Here is a 20,540-nt window from a genome sequence, read left to right as displayed (position 1 = left end):
TTGCCAAGCTGCTGGGTAACCAGGCCAACTTCAGCCCTGTGGTTACGGTAGAGCCGCGGAGGGCGCAAGTTCCACCGGCCCATCGGCCTGTGCATCCCTCTGCCCCCGTCCTGGAAGGAGAGCCCGCGGGACGCCGGGGAGGGGGACACCACCAGCCTGAGGCTGCTCTGCTCCGTCATAGGTAGGGGGGGGGGACACCACCAGCCTGAGGCTGCTCTGCTCCGTCATAGGTAGGGGGGGGGACACCACCAGCCTGAGGCTGCTCTGCTCCGTCATAGGTAGGGGGGGGGGACACCACCAGCCTGAGGCTGCTCTGCTCCGTCATAGGTAGGGGGGGGGGGGGGACACCACCAGCCTGAGGCTGCTCTGCTCCGTCATAGGTAGGGGGGGGGGACACCACCAGCCTGAGGCTGCTCTGCTCCGTCATAGGTAGGGGGGGGGGGACACCACCAGCCTGAGGCTGCTCTGCTCCGTCATAGGTAGGGGGGGGGGGACACCACCAGCCTGAGGCTGCTCTGCTCCGTCATAGGTAGGGGGGGGGGGTCTAACTCACAGTGTAGAGGAGGCCAGGCCACCCAGGGGGGGGGGTCTAACTCACAGTGTAGAGGAGGCAGGGCACCCAGGGGGGGGGGGGGTCTAACTCACAGTGTAGAGGAGGCCAGGGCACCCAGGGGGGGGGGGGGGTCTAACTCACAGTGTAGAGGAGGCCAGGCCACCCAGGGGGGGGGTCTAACTCACAGTGTAGAGGAGGCCAGGGCACCCAGGGGGGGGGGGGGTCTAACTCACAGTGTAGAGGAGGCCAGGGCACCCAGGGGGGGGGGGTCTAACTCACAGTGTAGTGGAGGCCAGGGCACCCAGGGGGGGGGGGGTCTAACTCACAGTGTAGTGGAGGCCAGGACACCCAGGGGGGGGGGGGGGGTCTAACTCACAGTGTAGTTTACAGTATGTGAATCAAAAGATTGCTTTCCAGATAACAGCCATTGAAACGGAGGGCTAGGGCCTCCACGGTTGCGTTTAATAGAGCTGGCGGACACTATGGCGTTTTAACTCCTATTAGAGAGTCACAGAGGCGTGCTGCAGGTATTGTCTTTTATTGGGAACAGAAAGGTGTGTGTGGTTGGGATATTTCCATGTGTGTGGTTGTCTACAGAGGAATACAATACAGTATACATTAATAACACAGTAGTGATACAATACAGTATACATTAGTAAACACAGTAGTGGCGTACATAAACATAAGGTCATAAACATGTGGTCTATAGCTACAATGATATTCATAGCAATACAGTGCAACTATTAACCAAGACATTCACTTAACCGGAGTTATTATATATATAACCTACATAACCTATGCAGGGGAATTACTCATGCAGTGCATGTAAACAGTATAGGTAGGTGGACTGTAAACCAGGTGTAAAGATACATTCTATTCACTAGAAGTAGTGAGTGAGTTATATAGCCTAAGCTAGCTCACGTGCGGCTAAGCTAACCACGCAGCATCTCTTGCAGGCAACGTATGTTGGCTAACGTGTAGCTAAGCTAACGGCGCGGTGTTTCAATAACAGAGGGAATGACGTCGACAGGAATAGAACAGCGGAGACGCACTATAAAGGTAGAGTAAGCTGAATGAATGGATTAGGCAGAACTAAGCACAGGTAATGTACTCACGTTCATTGACGCACACGTTATCCCAAAGGGACGGACATTACTGCTACAGCAGCCGACCATCAGGCAGCAACACAGAGAATAGCTTGTGCACGTTAAAGGGGAGGGACTCTTAAAGGCAGGTACAGAACGAAGTAGTCGTCAGGCAGTAACACGGAGACCGGCTTGCTCACTTAAAGGGAGAGAACTCTTAATGGTCAGTAACGTTATCAGAAGACTAGAGTGCAACACTTGATCGGGGCACATCACACTGAACGATTACACAGGCATGAATCAATTACCCTTTCCTGTCAACAACAACATATGAAGGCTATTACAGAACAAAGTAGTCTTATTAGCAGGCTTTCCTACAGCCATATCTGAGAAAATGTATCTTGTCGTTTTTGATTTAGTCTAAAACTGACTGTATTCACACTGAGGGTGGAAAGGAATCCCAACCTGAGCGTGACATGGGAGCAAAATGGCCACCGTGTGAACAGGGTCAATGAGAGTGGCGTTGTTGTCCCTAGACACCGTGAGACACAGCGGGGGGTTAATCAGTCCTGTCTGCTCCCTCTGCCCAGGTGGGACGGCTCCGGCCCAATGGGAGGACATCACCGGCACCACCAAACTCATGTACTCCGACGAGTGTGCGAGTTTCACAACCAACGTGTCGGCGCGGTGAGTGCAGTGAGCATGACGAGTGACACGGCACAATACGTCCGTTTTCACGGTTGGCGTCCCAAGTTTAGTGCCGATCCTTAAAAAGGGACATTTCACTTTAGTACTTGTCAAATAGCCACAGCCTTCCCTCTATCTAAAGTCATCTACAAGCTGGCGACCAGCTTCTCGCCGTCCCTGTGGTCCACGGTCAACACCACCATTCCTCATTCACTTCCATTAATTTTGGGGAGTCTAAATATAATACTTCTGAATTATAACAATACAGTCATATTATTATGTGTAATATTATTTTTGAGTCTGAGTCAATGGTACTTGTTTTTTTGAGCTGATGTTGCCATTTTCTAATTATGAGTATTGGAACTATTTCTCACTTGAGGTGTAGTTTGACCAACTGTTAACTTCTCACAGAATGTTTAGAATCTGTCTTCCAGCAAGGCAGCAGGTAACCATGGTAACCACTCCCTAACACTCCCTAACACAAGGCAAAGAGACACAGCACACTCAAATTGACCGGATCTGCTTTTATTTTTCAAAGGTCAGAAAGGTCTCTAAAGACACAATCAAATGCCAAAACACATACAGTTGACTTTGAATTGTCTGGTTTATTGAATTGTCTTAACAGCAGTAGTTTGTTTATACTTCAGAAGTATGATATTTAGATTAGGTCCCCTAGGAGCCATAGGAACCACCTGAGAGGAATGGTGGTGTAGATGAATTTAATAATAATAATAATAATAATAATAATAATAATAATAATAATAATAATAATAATAATAATAATAATAATAATAATAATAATAATAATAATAATAATAATAATAATAATAATAATAATAATAATAATAATAATAATAATAATAATAATAATAATAATAATAATAATAATAATAATAATAATAATAATAATAATAATAATAATAATAATAATAATAATAATAATAATAATAATAATAATAATAATAATAATAATAATAATAATAATAATAATAATAATAATAATAATAATAATAATAATAAAAACATTTCAAATGAATAAAATGTAATTAAATTAAATAAACAAAACATAGGAGCAGATTAAAAAACAGGCCCTATTGGAAGGCAGAGCAAAACAAATGGGTTTTAAGGCTGGCCTTGAAGGCAGCAATGGAGACTGAGGCCTTGATGGACCCCGGCAGCTGATTCCACACTTTAGAGTTTAGACAGAGGTAAGACTGCTGATTTTTGAAGTTCTACTAAAGTGAAATATCTATTTAATCTCATAAAATATAATCATTCCCTGAAGATCAGCTAGAATTTGAAGTCTCAAATGATCCATTAAAAAGATAGTATTCTCTCATTCAACCAGCAAATGTGAAGTCCATTAGCCGACAATTGGCTGTTAGCCTTTACGTTGAAGGATTTCAAATGAAAGAGTTCTTCAAAACATCAGTGAAGACACTCCTAATAACATCTTCAAAGTCTCAGGGGAAAGTCTTGACATTCTAATTCGTATCAAGTTGTGATGCCTCGTCAGTGGACTCCCGTTGGCCCAATGCTTCCGTGTGTAGTTCAAGGAAACAGAATACCAGCGTTCTCTGCTCTGCTTGGCACCAGACTTTGGTGCCAGTTCTATTGAAGCCTGTATTCAAAATTCAAAACATAACTATCTGAGGAAATATCAAACATCAACCAATATATCAAACGTTAGCTAGTCAACAATGTAACAAATTGCAGATGATTCTGACATTCAGAGGTAATAAACTGTTTAAATGAGGTGGTTGATCCCATTCAACTCAATGTCGAACTGAACTGAAGGTTTCCACCAATGTGCGTTCACGTGCTACACAGTGACGTGATGATGATGACCCTTCCTTCTTTTATAGTTTCCTTGGCGTGGTCACAGTGCATACTCCTGCTTCCTCTCAGGTTCTGGTTGGCGGACTGCCCTCGGACAGCCGAGGCCATTTCCTTCGCCAACCTGCTGTACCGGGAGCTGTCCGCCGTGCCCTACATGGCCAAGTTTGTGGTGTTCGCCAAGATGAACGAGCTCCGCGAGGGACGCCTACGCTGCTACTGCATGACCGACGACAAGATGGATAAGACCTTGGAGCAGCACGAGAACTTCACAGAGGTGGCCCGCAGCAGAGACATAGAGGTCAGCGCGGGGGCGTCAAGCAATCATAGACCACTGCACTTCCGCGTTACATTGAGCTCATGGAGGAGAGAGCAGGGGGTAAAAAATGAATGAATGTGGATGAGAGCCTTGACATCAAGTGGTTGTAGCTATGGCTGTGGGGGTGCTGGAGACACGATCCAATATACTTTTATATACGCCTGAATCTCCTGAACACGGAGAGACCAATCCCAAGTTGATCGGTTCTTTCTCGGGCCGAGCTATAGTCACTTTCCCGCACCTACTCCCGAACTACGCATGCGCAGATTGATGAACCTATATCTCTGGACAATCCAGAGACTCCGTGGGCAATCTGCGCACGTGGAGTTCGGGAGTAGGTGCCGTTTGACTTGGGATTGGTCGCTCCGTGTTCAGGAGATTGGATCGTGTCTCCAGCACCCCCACAGCCGTAGCTACAACCACTTAATATCAAGGCTCTCATCCACATTCATTCATTTTCTCCCCCCGCTCCATCCCATGATTTCAGAATACCGGAAGTGTTGCGGTGGTCTATACTGACACGAGTCGAAAGTGTCGTACCTGTGTGAGAGGTTTAATTACTGTAGAGGCCCTGTCAGGATGGTAAACAGCTTCTAGTCAAATTAAAGTGTCAATCAAGTTGTCATATTTGTGAGAAGATGAATTACTGAAGGCCCTATTAGGATGGTGAATACCTCTACTGATATAGTCAAATCAAACTGTCACACTACTCATCATACAATCTCATACAGTCATATTGTAATGTTAAAAAATATATATATATATTTTGACTATATACATATATGTATATATATATATATATATATATATATATATATATATATATATATATATATATATATATATATATATATATATATATATATATATATATATATATATATATATATATATATACTAGGGCTGTCAGTTTATCGCGTTAATTAGATTAATTAATTACACAGAAAATGATCGCGTTATGAAAACTTACTCAACATAAAATTTTCTTTTTTTAATCTCATTCATTCCATACGAACGTAGAATAAACATTTAAAAAAAAAATTTAAATGGTCCATTTGCATGTTCTTGGTATCTGATTCTAGGGACATCTATGGATCTCAGGGAATGTATTCCCAGTGTCAGAAATACTGTGTCTGTTACTAGGCTAATGAACCAAATGAGAATATCAATTCAATTAAATCTTTATTTTTTTTATCTTTGACTGTGCAAAAATGTACCAGACCTAAGCAAATGAATAAATGGAAGATGATTAAACAGAAGGTTTTGTAGATACAGTACTGAATTTTGCCATCCGGACACATGCAATTTGAAATATGATTATAGAATATAGAATATCAGGCCTAAAATGGTTATGCGATTAAAATGCGGTTAATTAGATTAATTAATTACAAATCCTGTAATTAATTAGATTCATTTTTTTAATCGCCTGACAGCACTAATATATACAGTATGTATATATATATATACGAGTATATAGTAAAGATATATAAATATCGTTTTTATTTCAACAATTTTATTTGTACTATATATATATACAGTATGTATATACTTCAACTTGTGTCCAACTTCTCAACACCTTTTCTTTCGAATGCGACTTGGATTGAAAATAACAGATTTTATGTTCTAATCAAGATGTCAGCCCCAGTAAACAGAAACCAAGTTGGACTATTTCAACAACTTTGTTAAAGAGTTTAACAAATAAAAGGCCCGGATTTTATGTTTAGGTAATATCAAATTCTTCTGAGTGAGTAAAATAATGAATATGACACCCACAAGACTATAATAATCTCATTGCTTGCTCTCTCATTCTCATCTACTGTATATAGGCCTACCGGTACTCATACATGCATATACATACACACATATGACATAACATATCACATCATGTGAGAACATCTCATGATCTTTTATTCACATCATCTTGCCTTCTCCTAGACTTCCTTCAGTATAGATGTGTTTCTTGTTTATAAACATACCGTGTTCGAGCCAATCAGCAATACCAAAACAGCTGGATGTCATTCACCTTTCACATATCTAGCTTTGGCATGGATTGATTGTTTAGATTGCTAGCATGACTAACAAATGCTAATATATCATAGTCTGCCCCATTGTTCTGACCAGGATTATACATTCCTTTTTGCCCGAAAGATGTGCACACATATTTATCATGACGTTGTCAGCAAATAGGCCTATAGAGAAGTTAAGTTACTTAAGGCCATGGTAAATACCTCCTCGCGCCTCTTGGGGGGCTGTTCTGTGCTGCTGTCCATGTCTTCTCAACTTTGGTTGATGCTGCTGTCGCCCCCTGCAGGTGATGGAGGGTATGCCACTACACTTGGAGTGTTCAGGGAATCTGGTTCCGGTGAGGAAGGCTACCCAGCAGCCCCGCTGCTTCAGCTTCCAGGCCTTCCGAGACAACCGTCTCCCCGTCTCTGTCAAGGTGTTGATCCGTCCTTTATCTTACAGAGCTATCTTTAGAATGTCACCTGTGTGTGTGTCTCACTCTCCTCAGACCCCTCTCCCTTTCTCTGTTGTTGTGCGTGTGTGTGGATTACATTTTACCTTTGTGTTTGTGTGTCAAAGGTGAGAGACAGCAGTAAGGATCCCACTGGATTGCTGTCTTTCCTGCGCAAGTCCACGAAGTATGAGGACAGTCAACCTGTCCTCTGTAACCTCAACATCACCATGCCTCCATGTATCAAGGTAAAGAACCTCACCATGCCTCCATGTATCAAGGTAAAGAACATTACCATGCCTCCATGTATCAAGGTAAAGAACCTCACCATGCCTCCATGTATCAAGGTAAAGAACCTCACCATGCCTCCATGTATCAAGGTAAAGAACATTACCATGCCTCCATGTATCAAGGTAAAGAACCTCACCATGCCTCCATGTATCAAGGTAAAGAACCTCACCATGCCTCCATGTATCAAGGTAAAGAACCTCACCATGCCTCCATGTATCAAGGTAAAGAACCTCACCATGCCTCCATGTATCAAGGTAAAGAACCTCACCATGCCTCCATGTATCAAGGTAAAGAACCTCACCATGCCTCCATGTATCAAGGTAAAGAACCTCACCATGCCTCCATGTATCAAGGTAAAGAACCTCACCATGCCTCCATGTATCAAGGTAAAGAACATTACCATGCCCACATGTATCAAGGTAAAGAACATTACCATGCCCACATGTATCAAGGTAAAGAACATTACCATGCCCACATGTATCAAGGTAAAGAACCTCACCTGAGATGCTGAGGTTTCAGAGGTGTTTGCTTGTGTTTCGCCAGATGGTCGGGAGTGAGGACAGGAGACGAACTTTGACCCCGTTGGCACTAAGGGAAAGATACAGTGCGCTGAATGAGCCTGCTATGGGTATGAGGCTCTCCCTCTTCATCTTCCAAATTGTTCTGCTTGTATGCTCATGATTATGTGAGGAGCTGCTGAATGATGGCATTTTATAAGAAATGTGGACGTTGCAATTATAATTTTCTTTAGGTATGATTATACAACACGGTCCACAGCAGAATTCCAACACTTCAGATTCCATGAGCCCTACTATGCAGTGATAATCACAACTTTACATTTTAACAAGCTTCAGGTGTTAAAGTGTCAGTTGTGGTCTGGTTTCTGCAGCATCAATGAGTGCCATGGAAAGAACAGAGTTGAAGATGGCTTTGATTGCAGAACAGTTGGGACTGAGCTGGGCTGGTGAGTGAATGAGCGTGTGTGTGGCTGGGTCCACGTTTGCCCTTATGTTTCTGTACAGTCCAGGTGCTTCGAACAAGCAAACAGAACAGGAGAGGGGGGGGGGGTTATGGTCAATGCCGTGACTTGGTTGCAGGAACGATTAAGCCTCAGGCTCTTGGCCCAATTATATTGCTGGGTCAAAATTTGCCGGTGAATATATTTCTCACCTGCTTCTCTCTTAGCTAAACTAGAACATAACGACCAGACAAAACACCAAATATTTATAAATACATTTAAATATTTATTAAATATCTATTTTCTACCAGGAGCCTGTGAGATGAAACAAACACTGAGACGGGCCCCTCTGTGCAGCCGAAACAATAACACAGCGATTGCTGAACAGTGCTACACCACAGCAATTGTATAGACAGTGGCGTGGTGCAGCCTATGGGTGTCTTCTTCAAGCACCAGGACTGTATATATATATATATATATTAGGGCTGTCAGTTTATCGCGTTAATTAGATTAATTAATTACACAGCAAATTATCGCGTTATGAAAATTAACTCAAAATTAATTACAAAAAAAAAGATTTTTTTTTTTTTTTTTTTTAATAACTTTTTTTTTTATCTCATTCATTCCATAAGAACGTAGAATACACATTACAGACTTTTTTTATATGGTCCATTTGCATGTTCTTGGTATCTGATTCTAGGGACATCTATGGATCTCAGGGAATGTATTCCCAGTGTCAGAAATACTGTGTCTGTTACTAGGCTTGGGTAAATTGTAATGAACCAAATGAGAATATCAATAATTTTTTTTTTATCTTTGACTGTGAATAACACTATGCTCAAATTGACCAGACCTGAAAAATCTAAGCAAATTAATAGATGGAAGATGATTAAACAGAAGGTTTTGTAGATACAGTACTGAATTCTGCCATCCGGACACATGCAATTTGAAATATGATTATAGAATATAGAATATCAGGCATAAAATGGTTATGCGATTAAAATGCGATTAATTAGATTAATTAATTACAAATCCTGTAATTAATTAGATAAATTTTTTTAATCGCCTGACAGCACTAATATATATATATATATATATATATATATATATATATATATATATATATATATATATATATATATATATATATATATATATATATATATATATATATATATATCATAACGGCACGGGTCATAGACTAAAAAGATATAACGTGTCTTCCTCGTACTCTGCCTTACTCTCCCCTCGTCCTTTTGGCTACAACGCAGAGCTGGCGCGAGAGCTTCAGTTCAGCGTGGACGACATCAATAAGATCCGCGTGGAAAATCCAAACTCTCTCTTGGAGCAGAGCTCTGCTCTGCTCAACCTGTGGGCCACCCGCGAGGGCAAGAGGGCCAAGAGTGAGTATAAGACAAGTGAGATCCTATCTTCCCTTACAGGCGTTTCTACCACACTTAAAAAACAAAATACATATCAAGCTTTGAAACATCACATTATTCCTAATCATTCGGGGGAATCCCCGACTCTTATCTGTTATTTCACGTTTGGTTTTCTACCCGTGCTTTCGGCTCCTCTCTCTCTCTCTCTCTTTCCCTCTCACTCTCCCCCTTTGCCTATCCGCTGCTGCTGTCTTTCTTTTGTCATGCGTCTTCGTTGCAGTGGAGAGTTTGTACACTGCTCTGAAGAGTATTGACCGTATGGACATCGTGACCATGCTGGAGGGGCAGCCTCCCCAGTCTGGGAGGGGCCGAGAACCCACCAGACGCAGACACAATGAGAGGGACAACCTCTCCCCTGCTTTGAGCAATGGTAAGACCCCCTTCCACCATCCCAAAATGCAGCCCCCCCCCCCCCCCCCCCCCCTTTATACAGTCTTCGCCTTGCCTCGGAATCTTCTCTCCAGTAAGCATACCTTCTCCCTCGCCCCCCCCTACCCCCCACACTCCCTCCAGCCATACTGTTACGGTTGTTTCTCTGTATTATTATCTGTTACCTCCATCTCTTTCTCCTTCCTGTTCCCCTGTGAATACTGTTCTGTATGAAAGCTGCCACAAAGCAGACTCCTGCAGGTGTTTACCACAGCAACTTGGAGCAGGACTCAGGACACTCCTACCACTGCTGCTGTAGTGGACTGGACTGGGTAGTTTTAGACAAAATAGGAAACGGAAATGTTCTTTTATAATGAATTGTATGGGGGACATTGGGTTTATTGCTGGTACAGGAATAGTTCTAAGTTCTATTTCAGAGATCCAGTCAGTGTTATTTGCTTGATGTTGTACATCCAGTAGATTTCAAAATTACATTTATAACATTTATACATGCACCTTTATGAAATGTAATAAGATGTAATACATCCAGGGCGGCTGGGTGGCGCAGCGGACATTGCGCTTGTCACCAACGCAAGAGACACCGGGTTCGAATCTGGCTGTCGACGTTGCCTCCGGCTTGGGCCGGCCGTCATGCTGGCTCAATTGGCAGAGTCAGCGGGTGGGAAGTCGATGGGTGGTAATCTGGACGTTGTGGACAGCGACTCCCACAGGTCGGTTGGGGACGCCTGCACAGCAGGCCCAGGAAATGGCGGGGGTAGTGTGAGCCTCCCACACGTTACACCTCGCCAATGAGAGTCCGCGCTGGCAGGTGAAAAGATGTGACAGGCTGCCTCCTCGTGTACCGGAGGGGACACGTTATGCAAGGCTTCTATCCTCCCTACAACCGACCAGTGGGGGGCATATGCTAGCAACGTTCAAGACAGGGGAGGGGAGAATTGGAAACACGAAATTGGGATGGGAGAAAAATAGAAAAAATAAGGAGAAAAAGTGGATACAAATAATAAAAAGATGTAATACATCCATGATTTAGAAATGTTTCATAGACTATAGCGTTATGGCAGTATACTGAAAATGAATGCGGACTTGCCTACACACAGTTGAGTCACTGCCAATACACAACACGCAGCAGCCAGACGACCACGCATCGCCACGGGAGCCTGACTTGTTCAGCTACCAACCCGCGCGCCTCGCTGAGTCCGGAACCAACGCGGAGCTTCGTATTCTCTCCAAAGGTGTCATTTTGTTCATATGAACCTGCCAAAACTAGTTTCCCTAAGAAGTATACTACCGTGAATAAGATACCGTTTGTTTTGATGTCTGTAAAACAGCACATTGTCATACATGATACATGATACTTTAGCGTCACTGGCCTCCCGGCCAGTTGGCGGTCCTCAGTCTTTTTACTGCTTTGCCTCATGGTTTCCTTCCTACATGCTACATCAGATTGTCTCCAGTTTTACCTCCGGACTGACCCTCACTGTAGAGCACTGGCCCGCCCTGTCTGCTCTGTGTGTAGCCCAGGTCGTCCCAGCAGGTACCAGGTCCTCCTCACTGTGAAAACTGGAGCACATCCTGGTGATGTAACCATGCATAGACATGACCATGAGTGACAAAGGGTTAAAAGGAAGATGCTCAGATCACAGCTGCTGTGAATCTGATTACCTGCCTGTCTGTCTGTCTATCTATCTATCTATCTATCTACCATATCTATCTATCTATCTATCTATCTATCTATCTATCTATCTATCTATCTATCTATCTATCTATCTATCTATCTATCTATCTATCTATCTATCTATCTATCTATCTATCTATCTATCTATCTATCTATCTATCTATCTATCTATCTATCTATCTATCTATCTATCTATCTATCTATCTATCTATCTATCTATCTATCTATCTATCTATCTATCTATCTATCTATCTATCTATCTATCTATCTATCTATCTATCGTATCTATTCTGTCAACCTATCTATCTGTCTGTCTCTCTGTCTGTCTACCTGCCTTCCAAAGGCCTTTCCTTTGATGCTCTGTGTAACAAGGTGGTCACGCTTTCACAGGACAATACCTGCACCAAGGCCGGGTATTGTGTCTTCCGCTCATCGCACGGTGGTTACAAAGATGGGTTTCAAGAGATTTTTATGATTTATCGCACCGAATTATGACTCAAAGACACTAGACGGATTCTTCCAGTTTCTTATCACCAGACGAAGATGATGTTTTTACAGTATGATATAATAAGAGGTTTGAAGGTTTTACCGTCTAGAGAGAGATTAGTTAGGTAAGTTCGACTACACCCTTCAGACCTACCAGTCTGGTTTTTGCCCCTTTTTTATCAAAATGCTTTTATACTAATAAAAGTATAAAAAAATATATATATATACAGTATATATATTTAAGTATCTGCCTAACATGTAGGTGTAACAAATACTAATATTTAAGATTTTACTGCTCAGTTATTTTTCATAGCACTAGTGTACTGTGTCATTCACGTTCCGAGGTATATTTAGCACCGTTTACAACTTAGAGGATCAGATTTTGATAAATACTTGGAGAGCAAGAAGACTTTAACCCCGGATCCAGGGTTCTGTGAGGGGACATCTCCCTGCCTGTGTGTGCATGGGGCGGTGGATGTGGGTGCCAGTACACCGTAGGTGTTCCCGGGAGGCCCGTACTTACTTCCCTGTTACTATCTGTCCCTCTCTCTCTGTGTTTTTCCGGACATGTCATCTGCAGCCCAGCCGCCCTACTCTTCCTCCTTCTCACTCCTCCTCTCCGAACTCTGACCTCATGCTGACCTCATGTTGACCTCTGGCCCTCATCTTTTATATTATCATTATTTTTATTTTTTTTACGACCAAGTTGTGCATTTTTAAGCCTTTACCTTTTCCTTTTGACTTTTTTACTCTTGAAAACACACCTTTTTAAGCGTCTGCTCTGTGACCAAAACCCCCTCACACACCGTATATACAGCACACCCCGGGAGGAGGGGGGAGGGGGGTGTCCCTCTCACTCTCTCACCCTCTGTTTCTGTCCATCTCCCCCCCTTTTATTCTTCTCTCTCTCGTTCTCTCTCTATTCCTCCCATCTTTTCCCCCGTCACCTCTCGCTCTGTTTTACACCTTCTCTGTCTCTCTTATCTCTCTCTCTCTCTCTCCCTCCTCTTGCTCCTCCTCTCCCTCCCTTCTTTTTTTCCCATCCCCCTCTACCCCTCCCCTCCTGCCTGTCTGCATGTGCATGTGAGTCTCGTCCCTCCCTACCTGCTCACACCTGTGTTCTGCACGGAGGAGGTGTTGAGCGTGGGAGGTGGGGAGGCAGGGAGGAGGAGGAGCCCGAGACGAAGCGGTCCGGAACCGCTGTGTTTGTCGGCGCCCGGCGCTGCTCGACGGACAGACGTGCCTCTCTCTCTCTCTCTCTTGCGCGAGCATGCGTGCCTGAGCATGACCTGAGCATGACCCCTGTATACAGACTGTCTCGTCCTCTTCGATACTCTGTCCTCTATGGGGGAGGGTTATTAAAAAGAGAAAAAAAAGGCAGAAAAAACCTTTTTTTTTGTTTAGAACTGTGATTTGTGACTGCTCCGTTCATGTATGAATGTTGTGACCAGTTTTTTATGTCCTTATATGTCCCTCGATTCTATGTACATCCCATGTGACCCATGGTAGTTTGTTTGTATGTTTACTTTCACCGTGTGTGTGTCTTTGTGTGACTGTAGCACAGGGGAATAGCTACTGGATAGCTTCCCTTACATGTGCTCACAGTCTGTTGTGAATGCTGCATTCAGTCTCTCTGTGTGTGTGTGTGTGTGTGTGTGTGTGTGTGTGTGTGTGTGTGTGTGTGTGTGTGTGTGTGTGTGTGTGTGTGTGTGTGTGTGTGTGTGTGTGTGTGTGTGTGTGTGTGTGTGTGTGTGTGTGTGTGTGTGTGTGTGTGTGTGTGTGTGTGTGTGTGTGTGTGTGTGTGTGTGTGTGTGTGTGTGTGTGTGTGTGTGTGTGTGTGTCAGTGTATTTATTTCCCTTGTATTTCAAGTGTCTTGTGTGTTTCCCCGATATCTGTGTCATCACGTGTCAGTGTTTTAATGTGCGCGTCTGTCTTTGTGTGCGTGTATGTGTTTTTTCCTCTGTATTTCTTTATATATATACAGTATATCTATATAATTGGCTTTGGGTTCTTTGTGTTCCTGTTTGTCTTTCTATCTGGAGGGTCAGGACGTCATCTCATCCTCTCCTCTCCAGCCCACCGCTCATTCTCTCCTCTCCAGCTCACCACTCATCCTCTCCTCTTCTCCAGCTCAACACTCATCCTCTCTTCTTCAGCTCACCACTCATCCTCTCCTCTTCTCCAGCTCAACACTCATCCCCTCTTCTTCAGCTCACCACTCATCCTCTCCTCTTCTCCAGCTCAACACTCATCCTCTCCTCTCCACCTCACCACTCATCATCCCCTCTTCTCCAGCTCAACACTCATCCTCTCCTCTCCACCTCACCACTCATCATCCCCTCTTCTTCAGCTCACCACTCATCCTCTCCTCTCCACCTCACCACTCATCATCCCCTCTTCTTCAGCTCACCCCTCATCCCCTCCTCTCCAGCTCACCACTCATCCCCTCTCTGCCACCCTCTCGGTCTTCCATGGTCATCTCCTGCACCTGATTCCCGTGGAGAGAGAGGACCGATATGTTCTGAATTCATAAACAGTCTCAGTTAAATTAAGGGTCTCTGACTGTGTGCTATTTGCCAAAGCTGTCGCTGGAAACTATGATTCACGACGAGAAACTACCTCGCCATTCATTAATCATGTTCTGCGGTCCCCGACATAAACTGCGGATTTACTTAGGCCAGCTCCAAACGGCTAGTTACAACAAATATGTTATTCATGTGTTGTACGCCAGTGTGTACACTCCCAACTGTGGTGGCAAGAAGCTCAGCCCCACAGTATGTACAGTAGAATACAGTAGAGGGTGTGAGACATCCTCTATTCTGCAGCATCATCTGGCTTCTTGTTACACATGAAGACCAGCTCACCACTCATCCTCTCCTCTTCTCCAGCTCAACACTCATCCCCTCTTCTTCAGCTCACCACTCATCCTCTCCTCTTCTCCAGCTCAACACTCATCCTCTCCTCTCCACCTCACCACTCATCATCCCCTCTTCTCCAGCTCAACACTCATCCTCTCCTCTCCACCTCACCACTCATCATCCCCTCTTCTTCAGCTCACCACTCATCCTCTCCTCTCCACCTCACCACTCATCATCCCCTCTTCTTCAGCTCACCCCTCATCCCCTCCTCTCCAGCTCACCACTCATCCCCTCTCTGCCACCCTCTCGGTCTTCCATGGTCATCTCCTGCACCTGATTCCCGTGGAGAGAGAGGACCGATATGTTCTGAATTCATAAACAGTCTCAGTTAAATTAAGGGTCTCTGACTGTGTGCTATTTGCCAAAGCTGTCGCTGGAAACTATGATTCACGACGAGAAACTACCTCGCCATTCATTAATCATGTTCTGCGGTCCCCGACATAAACTGCGGATTTACTTAGGCCAGCTCCAAACGGCTAGTTACAACAAATATGTTATTCATGTGTTGTACGCCAGTGTGTACACTCCCAACTGTGGTGGCAAGAAGCTCAGCCCCACAGTATGTACAGTAGAATACAGTAGAGGGTGTGAGACATCCTCTATTCTGCAGCATCATCTGGCTTCTTGTTACACATGAAGACCATTGCTTTAAATAACATAATTTTTTTATATACATTTATTGGTATGGGAAATACTGGAGAAAAAACATGTCATTGGCTTCGACATTACGCACATGAGAGAGAGTGTACGATGAAATATACAAAGCAACGTATTGCGTGCTCATACATGTAGTGAGGATTTGTTTTGCTGACGCAAGCCTTGTCCTTGGGCATTCTTTAGGACATCTAGACAGAGACCGAGGTGTCTACAAGGCAGAGAGAGAGCGTGTCACTAACACATATTGCACTCTCAGCAGTACTCACTGCCAGCTATACGTATGAATCAAGTTTCACCCAGGACTTTGCAGTATTCTCTCTCACTCTCTATCTCTCTCTCTCTCTCTCTCTCTCTCTCTCTCTCTCTCTCTCTCTCTCTCTCTCTCTCTCTCTCTCTCTCTCTCTCTCTCTCTCTCTCTCTCTCTCTCTCTCTCTCTCTCTCTCTCTCTCTCTCTCTCTCTCTCTCTCTCTCTCAAAAGTAAAGTAATGATATTTTGATTTGCATACAGTTCATTGCCATTCATTACTTCATGTTCATATTCCTAAGTCTTGTCTAGATGATGAGTCACTCACTTTCAGTGGCCTACAGTTGACTCAATAATAACACTTGGTAACAAAAGCGGATTGTTTCCTTGGTCATTATATGCAATTGACCGTACTCACGTGGCCATTTTGCTCTTATGTCATGCTGAGGTTGGGATTCCCTTCCACCCTGCTCCCACCCAAGGTGTGAGGAAACGTAACCCGAGCATGACATGAGAGCAAAATGGCCACCGTGTGAATAAGGTCAATAAAGGACTGAACATTCGATTAGTCAGTTACTAGTTGAAACGAGAGCTGAAGGGCAGCCATACGCTAACAAATTGTTTCCACAATGTATACATACGTACCTCACCAGGAAACAATGAATAATAATAATAATGACTCGAGTTCACCTGTGCTAAAGTCCAATTGAAATCAAAGCAGAAAGAAAGATATCCAAATGTCTTATTCAAATGTCAATCAACAGTCGTGGCATAACGAGTGATCTTCAAATTCCAAGTTCACACTCAATTGGTCTGTGAAATGCTGCCACTCAAAACTGATGGGGGAGTGTGCCCCCCTTGTGTCTCATGCGGTACTGCAGGCGGGGGAATGCTTCTCCAGTGGCGTTAACTGATATCGCATTATGCAGTGGCCTCAGCCGATGAAATGTCAACAGTTGAAAGACCAATCAAATCTCTCTTGGGCCTTCTTTACATGAGTATTCGTGTACTGTATGAAGAGAGCGATCCCTCTCAACTATCAAGGAGGGCTGAGTGTACTGTAAGTCATATACAAATTGTTTAGGTCACATGTAGCTCTTAACATTATGTCCATCTTCTAAACAAGAATCGCATTAAATGGCATTTCAGTTGGTTTGGGAGTGACCTGAGTCCAAGATTCAACAACATCGTCCAGTGTCACCGTAACGAACGTGTATAATTTCACTGGTTTAAAAAGATGTTTGAGGCAGCTACATTATGAGTTGGATGCAGGAAACTAATTCTGAGTTGTTTCTTTTTAACACTTTGATTGCCATGGGTTAAATTCATGATATACCATCCCTTACCAGCTCTATTTAACATGGAGAAGTTCCCCTTCTTTGCAGGGCTATAACTTTTTAAATTCTATTGCTAGATTGCCATTATTAGGGCCCATTCAATGTCCTATATGTATTGTTCATGGTGTAGCAACGTTAAACTTTTTCATTCACATATTCATACTAAAATATGGTCTAAAGTATAAGTATGTTTTCATCTCTTTCTGCAGCTTTCTCCAGAACGTGATTTATAGCCCCAAATGCATTATATTGATGATCAAATACAGTTTGGTAGGAATCTGTGCGAGATAAAAAATTTCAACTGGATGTACTTCTAGGAGTTACTACACGTCATCTGATGTTGACCGGATGGGCGAGGGGGCATTTATAATTCCGTGGGCAACGTTATACCATTCATCTAATGTGGGTCTCATATGTTCATCATAGCAGTTTATATCGAACACGGTAATACTACACGCTAAAACTCACCCCAGTCTCCTCGGGCCGTTGGGCGATCAGCGTGGAGTAGACAGTTTTCCATTATGGGATGTCGAAATACCCGATCCATTTCCAGGTTGTATAATAGTATATACGTCCAAATCATGTTGTTTTTTCGAGTTATTTCCACCGATCGATGTTCACTGTGTGAAGACGGAGTCTCTCTAACATTAGCGAGTGCCCGGACCACATATGGAGTGAGTCCTGCCGGTTCAAAGGTTGATATCCGGTTTCGATCTGCCGATCGGCCACCAGATGGCGCTCTTGAACCGCTAGAGGGTTGAGAGGAGATCAGCACTGTGTGTCAAGGCTGCGGAGGGGAAATATGATTTCGATCACAGATTTTTGAAATATTGATATCAAAGACGAGTTACGGCGTCCTCTGCAACTTGAGCATGGCGGGGAATGACGAGTTCCGGCGTTTTCGGCAGTTAAAGTGTTAAAGAGGTCTGTACGTGTGTGTGTTTGTATAAACATTAATAGTAATCCTATAGATACAGTATACGGTGCAATTGTGTTTTAACTGTTTTCTAATTTGTACGTATATTATTTGTTGTCTCGTGCGTGTGGACGAGTGAGTGCATTTGTATGTATTTGTATGAGAGAGAGAGAAAAAGAACGAGATTGCCTATGAGAAAGAGAAAAAGAAATTGCCTGCGTGCATGCAATTCAGCCTGAACATGAGATTTAACCTGCCTGTTATTTGTTTGTGAGACCGTATGAATGACTATGTGTGCGTGTGTGTGTGTGTGTGTGTGTGTGTGTGTGTGTGTGTGTGTGTGTGTGTGTGTGTGTGTGTGTGTGTGTGTGTGTGTGTGTGTGTGTGTGTGTGTGTGTGTGTGTGTGTGTGTGTGTGTGTGTGTGTGTGTGTGTGTGTGTGTGTGTGTGTGTGTGTGTGTGTGTATGTATGGCATGTGTGTGTGTGTGTGTATGAATAAGTGTGTGTCCCTGCTGGACAGGTGTGTGTCCCAGCCCCAGGTTGGTGGCGGAGGCAGTAACTCCTGTCCTCTTCCTGCAGGTGGCAGCAGTGAGCAGAGCAGCATCAGTCACTGCTGGGCCTGTACTGTGTCAACCTCTCTGCCCGCCTGGCCGTGTCTGGTGCTGCTGCTACCGCTGCTGCGTTCACTGTCGGTGCTGCTGATCTGGCTTGACAACCCCCCCCCTCCCCCCTCCCCCCTCCCCCCAAAAGCTGCCCTTGCTCCCTTTTGCCCTCAGCTCCTTGCACCTGTATTCCAAACACTATTGTCTGGCCCCATCCCTCTCTCCCCTATCTCCCCTTTTCCCCATGATGGCCCCCTGGGCTCCCCTCTGCTCCCCCCTCCCCTTGCTGCAGGGGCACTCCCCTACCCCCCCCCCCCCCCCCGTGGGGTCCCAGTGCTGTGGGGGTGTGACGGGGGAGCGAGGCGGGGGGCCCGTGTCAGTGTGCCTCTCTCTGTCTCGCTCCAGGTTACGGGCTGGTGCAGGACGAGCTGCTTTCGCCCGCCTCCATGCAGTACAGCCTGCCCTCCCCGCTGGGCGCCGAGCCCTACTGGCAGGAGGTCTCGAGTCTGGACTGTGCGCCCATGGCCACCACCGAGGAGGACACGCTCATGGAGATGTCCGACGTGCAGGTGTGGCCCTCGGGTAACAGCCCCTCCCTGGTGGCGGTGGAGGACTCCTCGCTGGAGTGCAGCAACGCGGACGACTCGGAGGGGCTGCCGGGGGCGCCGTACGGGAGCCTGGGTCGGCCGGCGAGTCGGGCCAGCCAGGCGAGCGCGGCGAGCGCCGGGGGCGGGGGGGTGATCGGCGCCATGGATCTGGCCGAGGACGACTCGGAGATGGGCGTTGAGTCGCTCAGCACCGCCACGCCGGCCTCGCTTGGAGGCAACCTCCCCCCCGGGGTCAACCTTAATAACGGGCTGGACCAGGGTCAGGGGTCAGAGGCGTGCACGGAGGCGTCGGCGGTCACTAGCGCGACTGCCGGAGACGGAGACGGAGCTGGAGGAGGAGGAGGAGGAGGAGAAGGAGGAGGGACAGGCTCAGAGGAAGGGCTTTCTCTCGTTGCAGGGCAGCAAAGGGTGTACGCCCGGCTGAGCGAGTCACCTGGTCTGAGCTGCGTAGCGGATCGCAACGGAGACAGGTGAGTCGGGCCCTCTGTCGTTTCATTTCCATTTCCCATCTGACGTTCCATTTCCATATGTTCTGGCCAGAGCAGAACATATGAAGGGGGTTCACAGTAGTGGTCTACAAGGGCCTTGAAATGAAGCCCCTGCCCAGCCCGAGCCCGTGAACTTCAGGCCCTGCCCAAAAATAAGCCCGACTGTAAATAACATTTTAAGCCCTAGCCCGCGTGAAAACCCAAAAAAAAATTTAAAAAAAATATTAGATTTAAAATTTATTTTTTATTTGTATTTGTTTTAAATATTCTAAACACGGTTTTTTATGAACTTAATAAATAAACAAAAACGAAAATGTTCAATAGGTCTACCTAAATAACAGATAGTGAAAACTAAATAAGCATTAATTATATAGCCAAATATTAAATAATCTTTTTGTTTTAAATATTCTAAACACTGTTTATATATTAACTTAATAAATAAACAAAAACGAAAATGTCCAATAGGTCTAACTAAATAACACATATCACGCTGAAAACTAACAAGCATTATATAGCCGGTTTCGCAAATGCCTATCTATTTCCCAGCGCTCGCGTTAGACTGACACGGTGCCTCGTCACTCACAATCAGTCC

General features: G+C 44.8%; 1 protein-coding gene across 1 annotated transcript in view; it reads left to right on the top strand.

The window, feature by feature from the left end:
* LOC311235620 (ankyrin-1-like) overlaps nucleotides 1-20,540 on the top strand; it is a gene marked incomplete at its 5' end in the record, with an annotated part of 46,668 nt that overhangs the window by 721 nt on the left and 25,407 nt on the right. The window contains 12 exon segments of the mRNA XM_084323084.1: nucleotides 9-62; nucleotides 64-154; nucleotides 186-230; nucleotides 2,229-2,325; nucleotides 4,234-4,462; nucleotides 6,792-6,920; nucleotides 7,064-7,183; nucleotides 7,770-7,854; nucleotides 8,116-8,190; nucleotides 9,456-9,587; nucleotides 9,847-9,996; nucleotides 19,258-19,930. Of these exon segments, the coding sequence (XP_084179210.1) occupies nucleotides 9-62; nucleotides 64-154; nucleotides 186-230; nucleotides 2,229-2,325; nucleotides 4,234-4,462; nucleotides 6,792-6,920; nucleotides 7,064-7,183; nucleotides 7,770-7,854; nucleotides 8,116-8,190; nucleotides 9,456-9,587; nucleotides 9,847-9,996; nucleotides 19,258-19,930 (1,880 nt within the window).

The sequence above is a fragment of the Notolepis coatsorum genome (genome assembly GCF_963971535.1).
Source record: "Notolepis coatsorum genome assembly, chromosome: 10".
In the NCBI taxonomy this organism is placed as follows: Eukaryota; Metazoa; Chordata; class Actinopteri; order Aulopiformes; family Paralepididae; genus Notolepis; species Notolepis coatsorum.
Note: the sequence above shows the minus strand (reverse complement) of the source record. Positions and strands in the feature narration are given on the sequence as shown.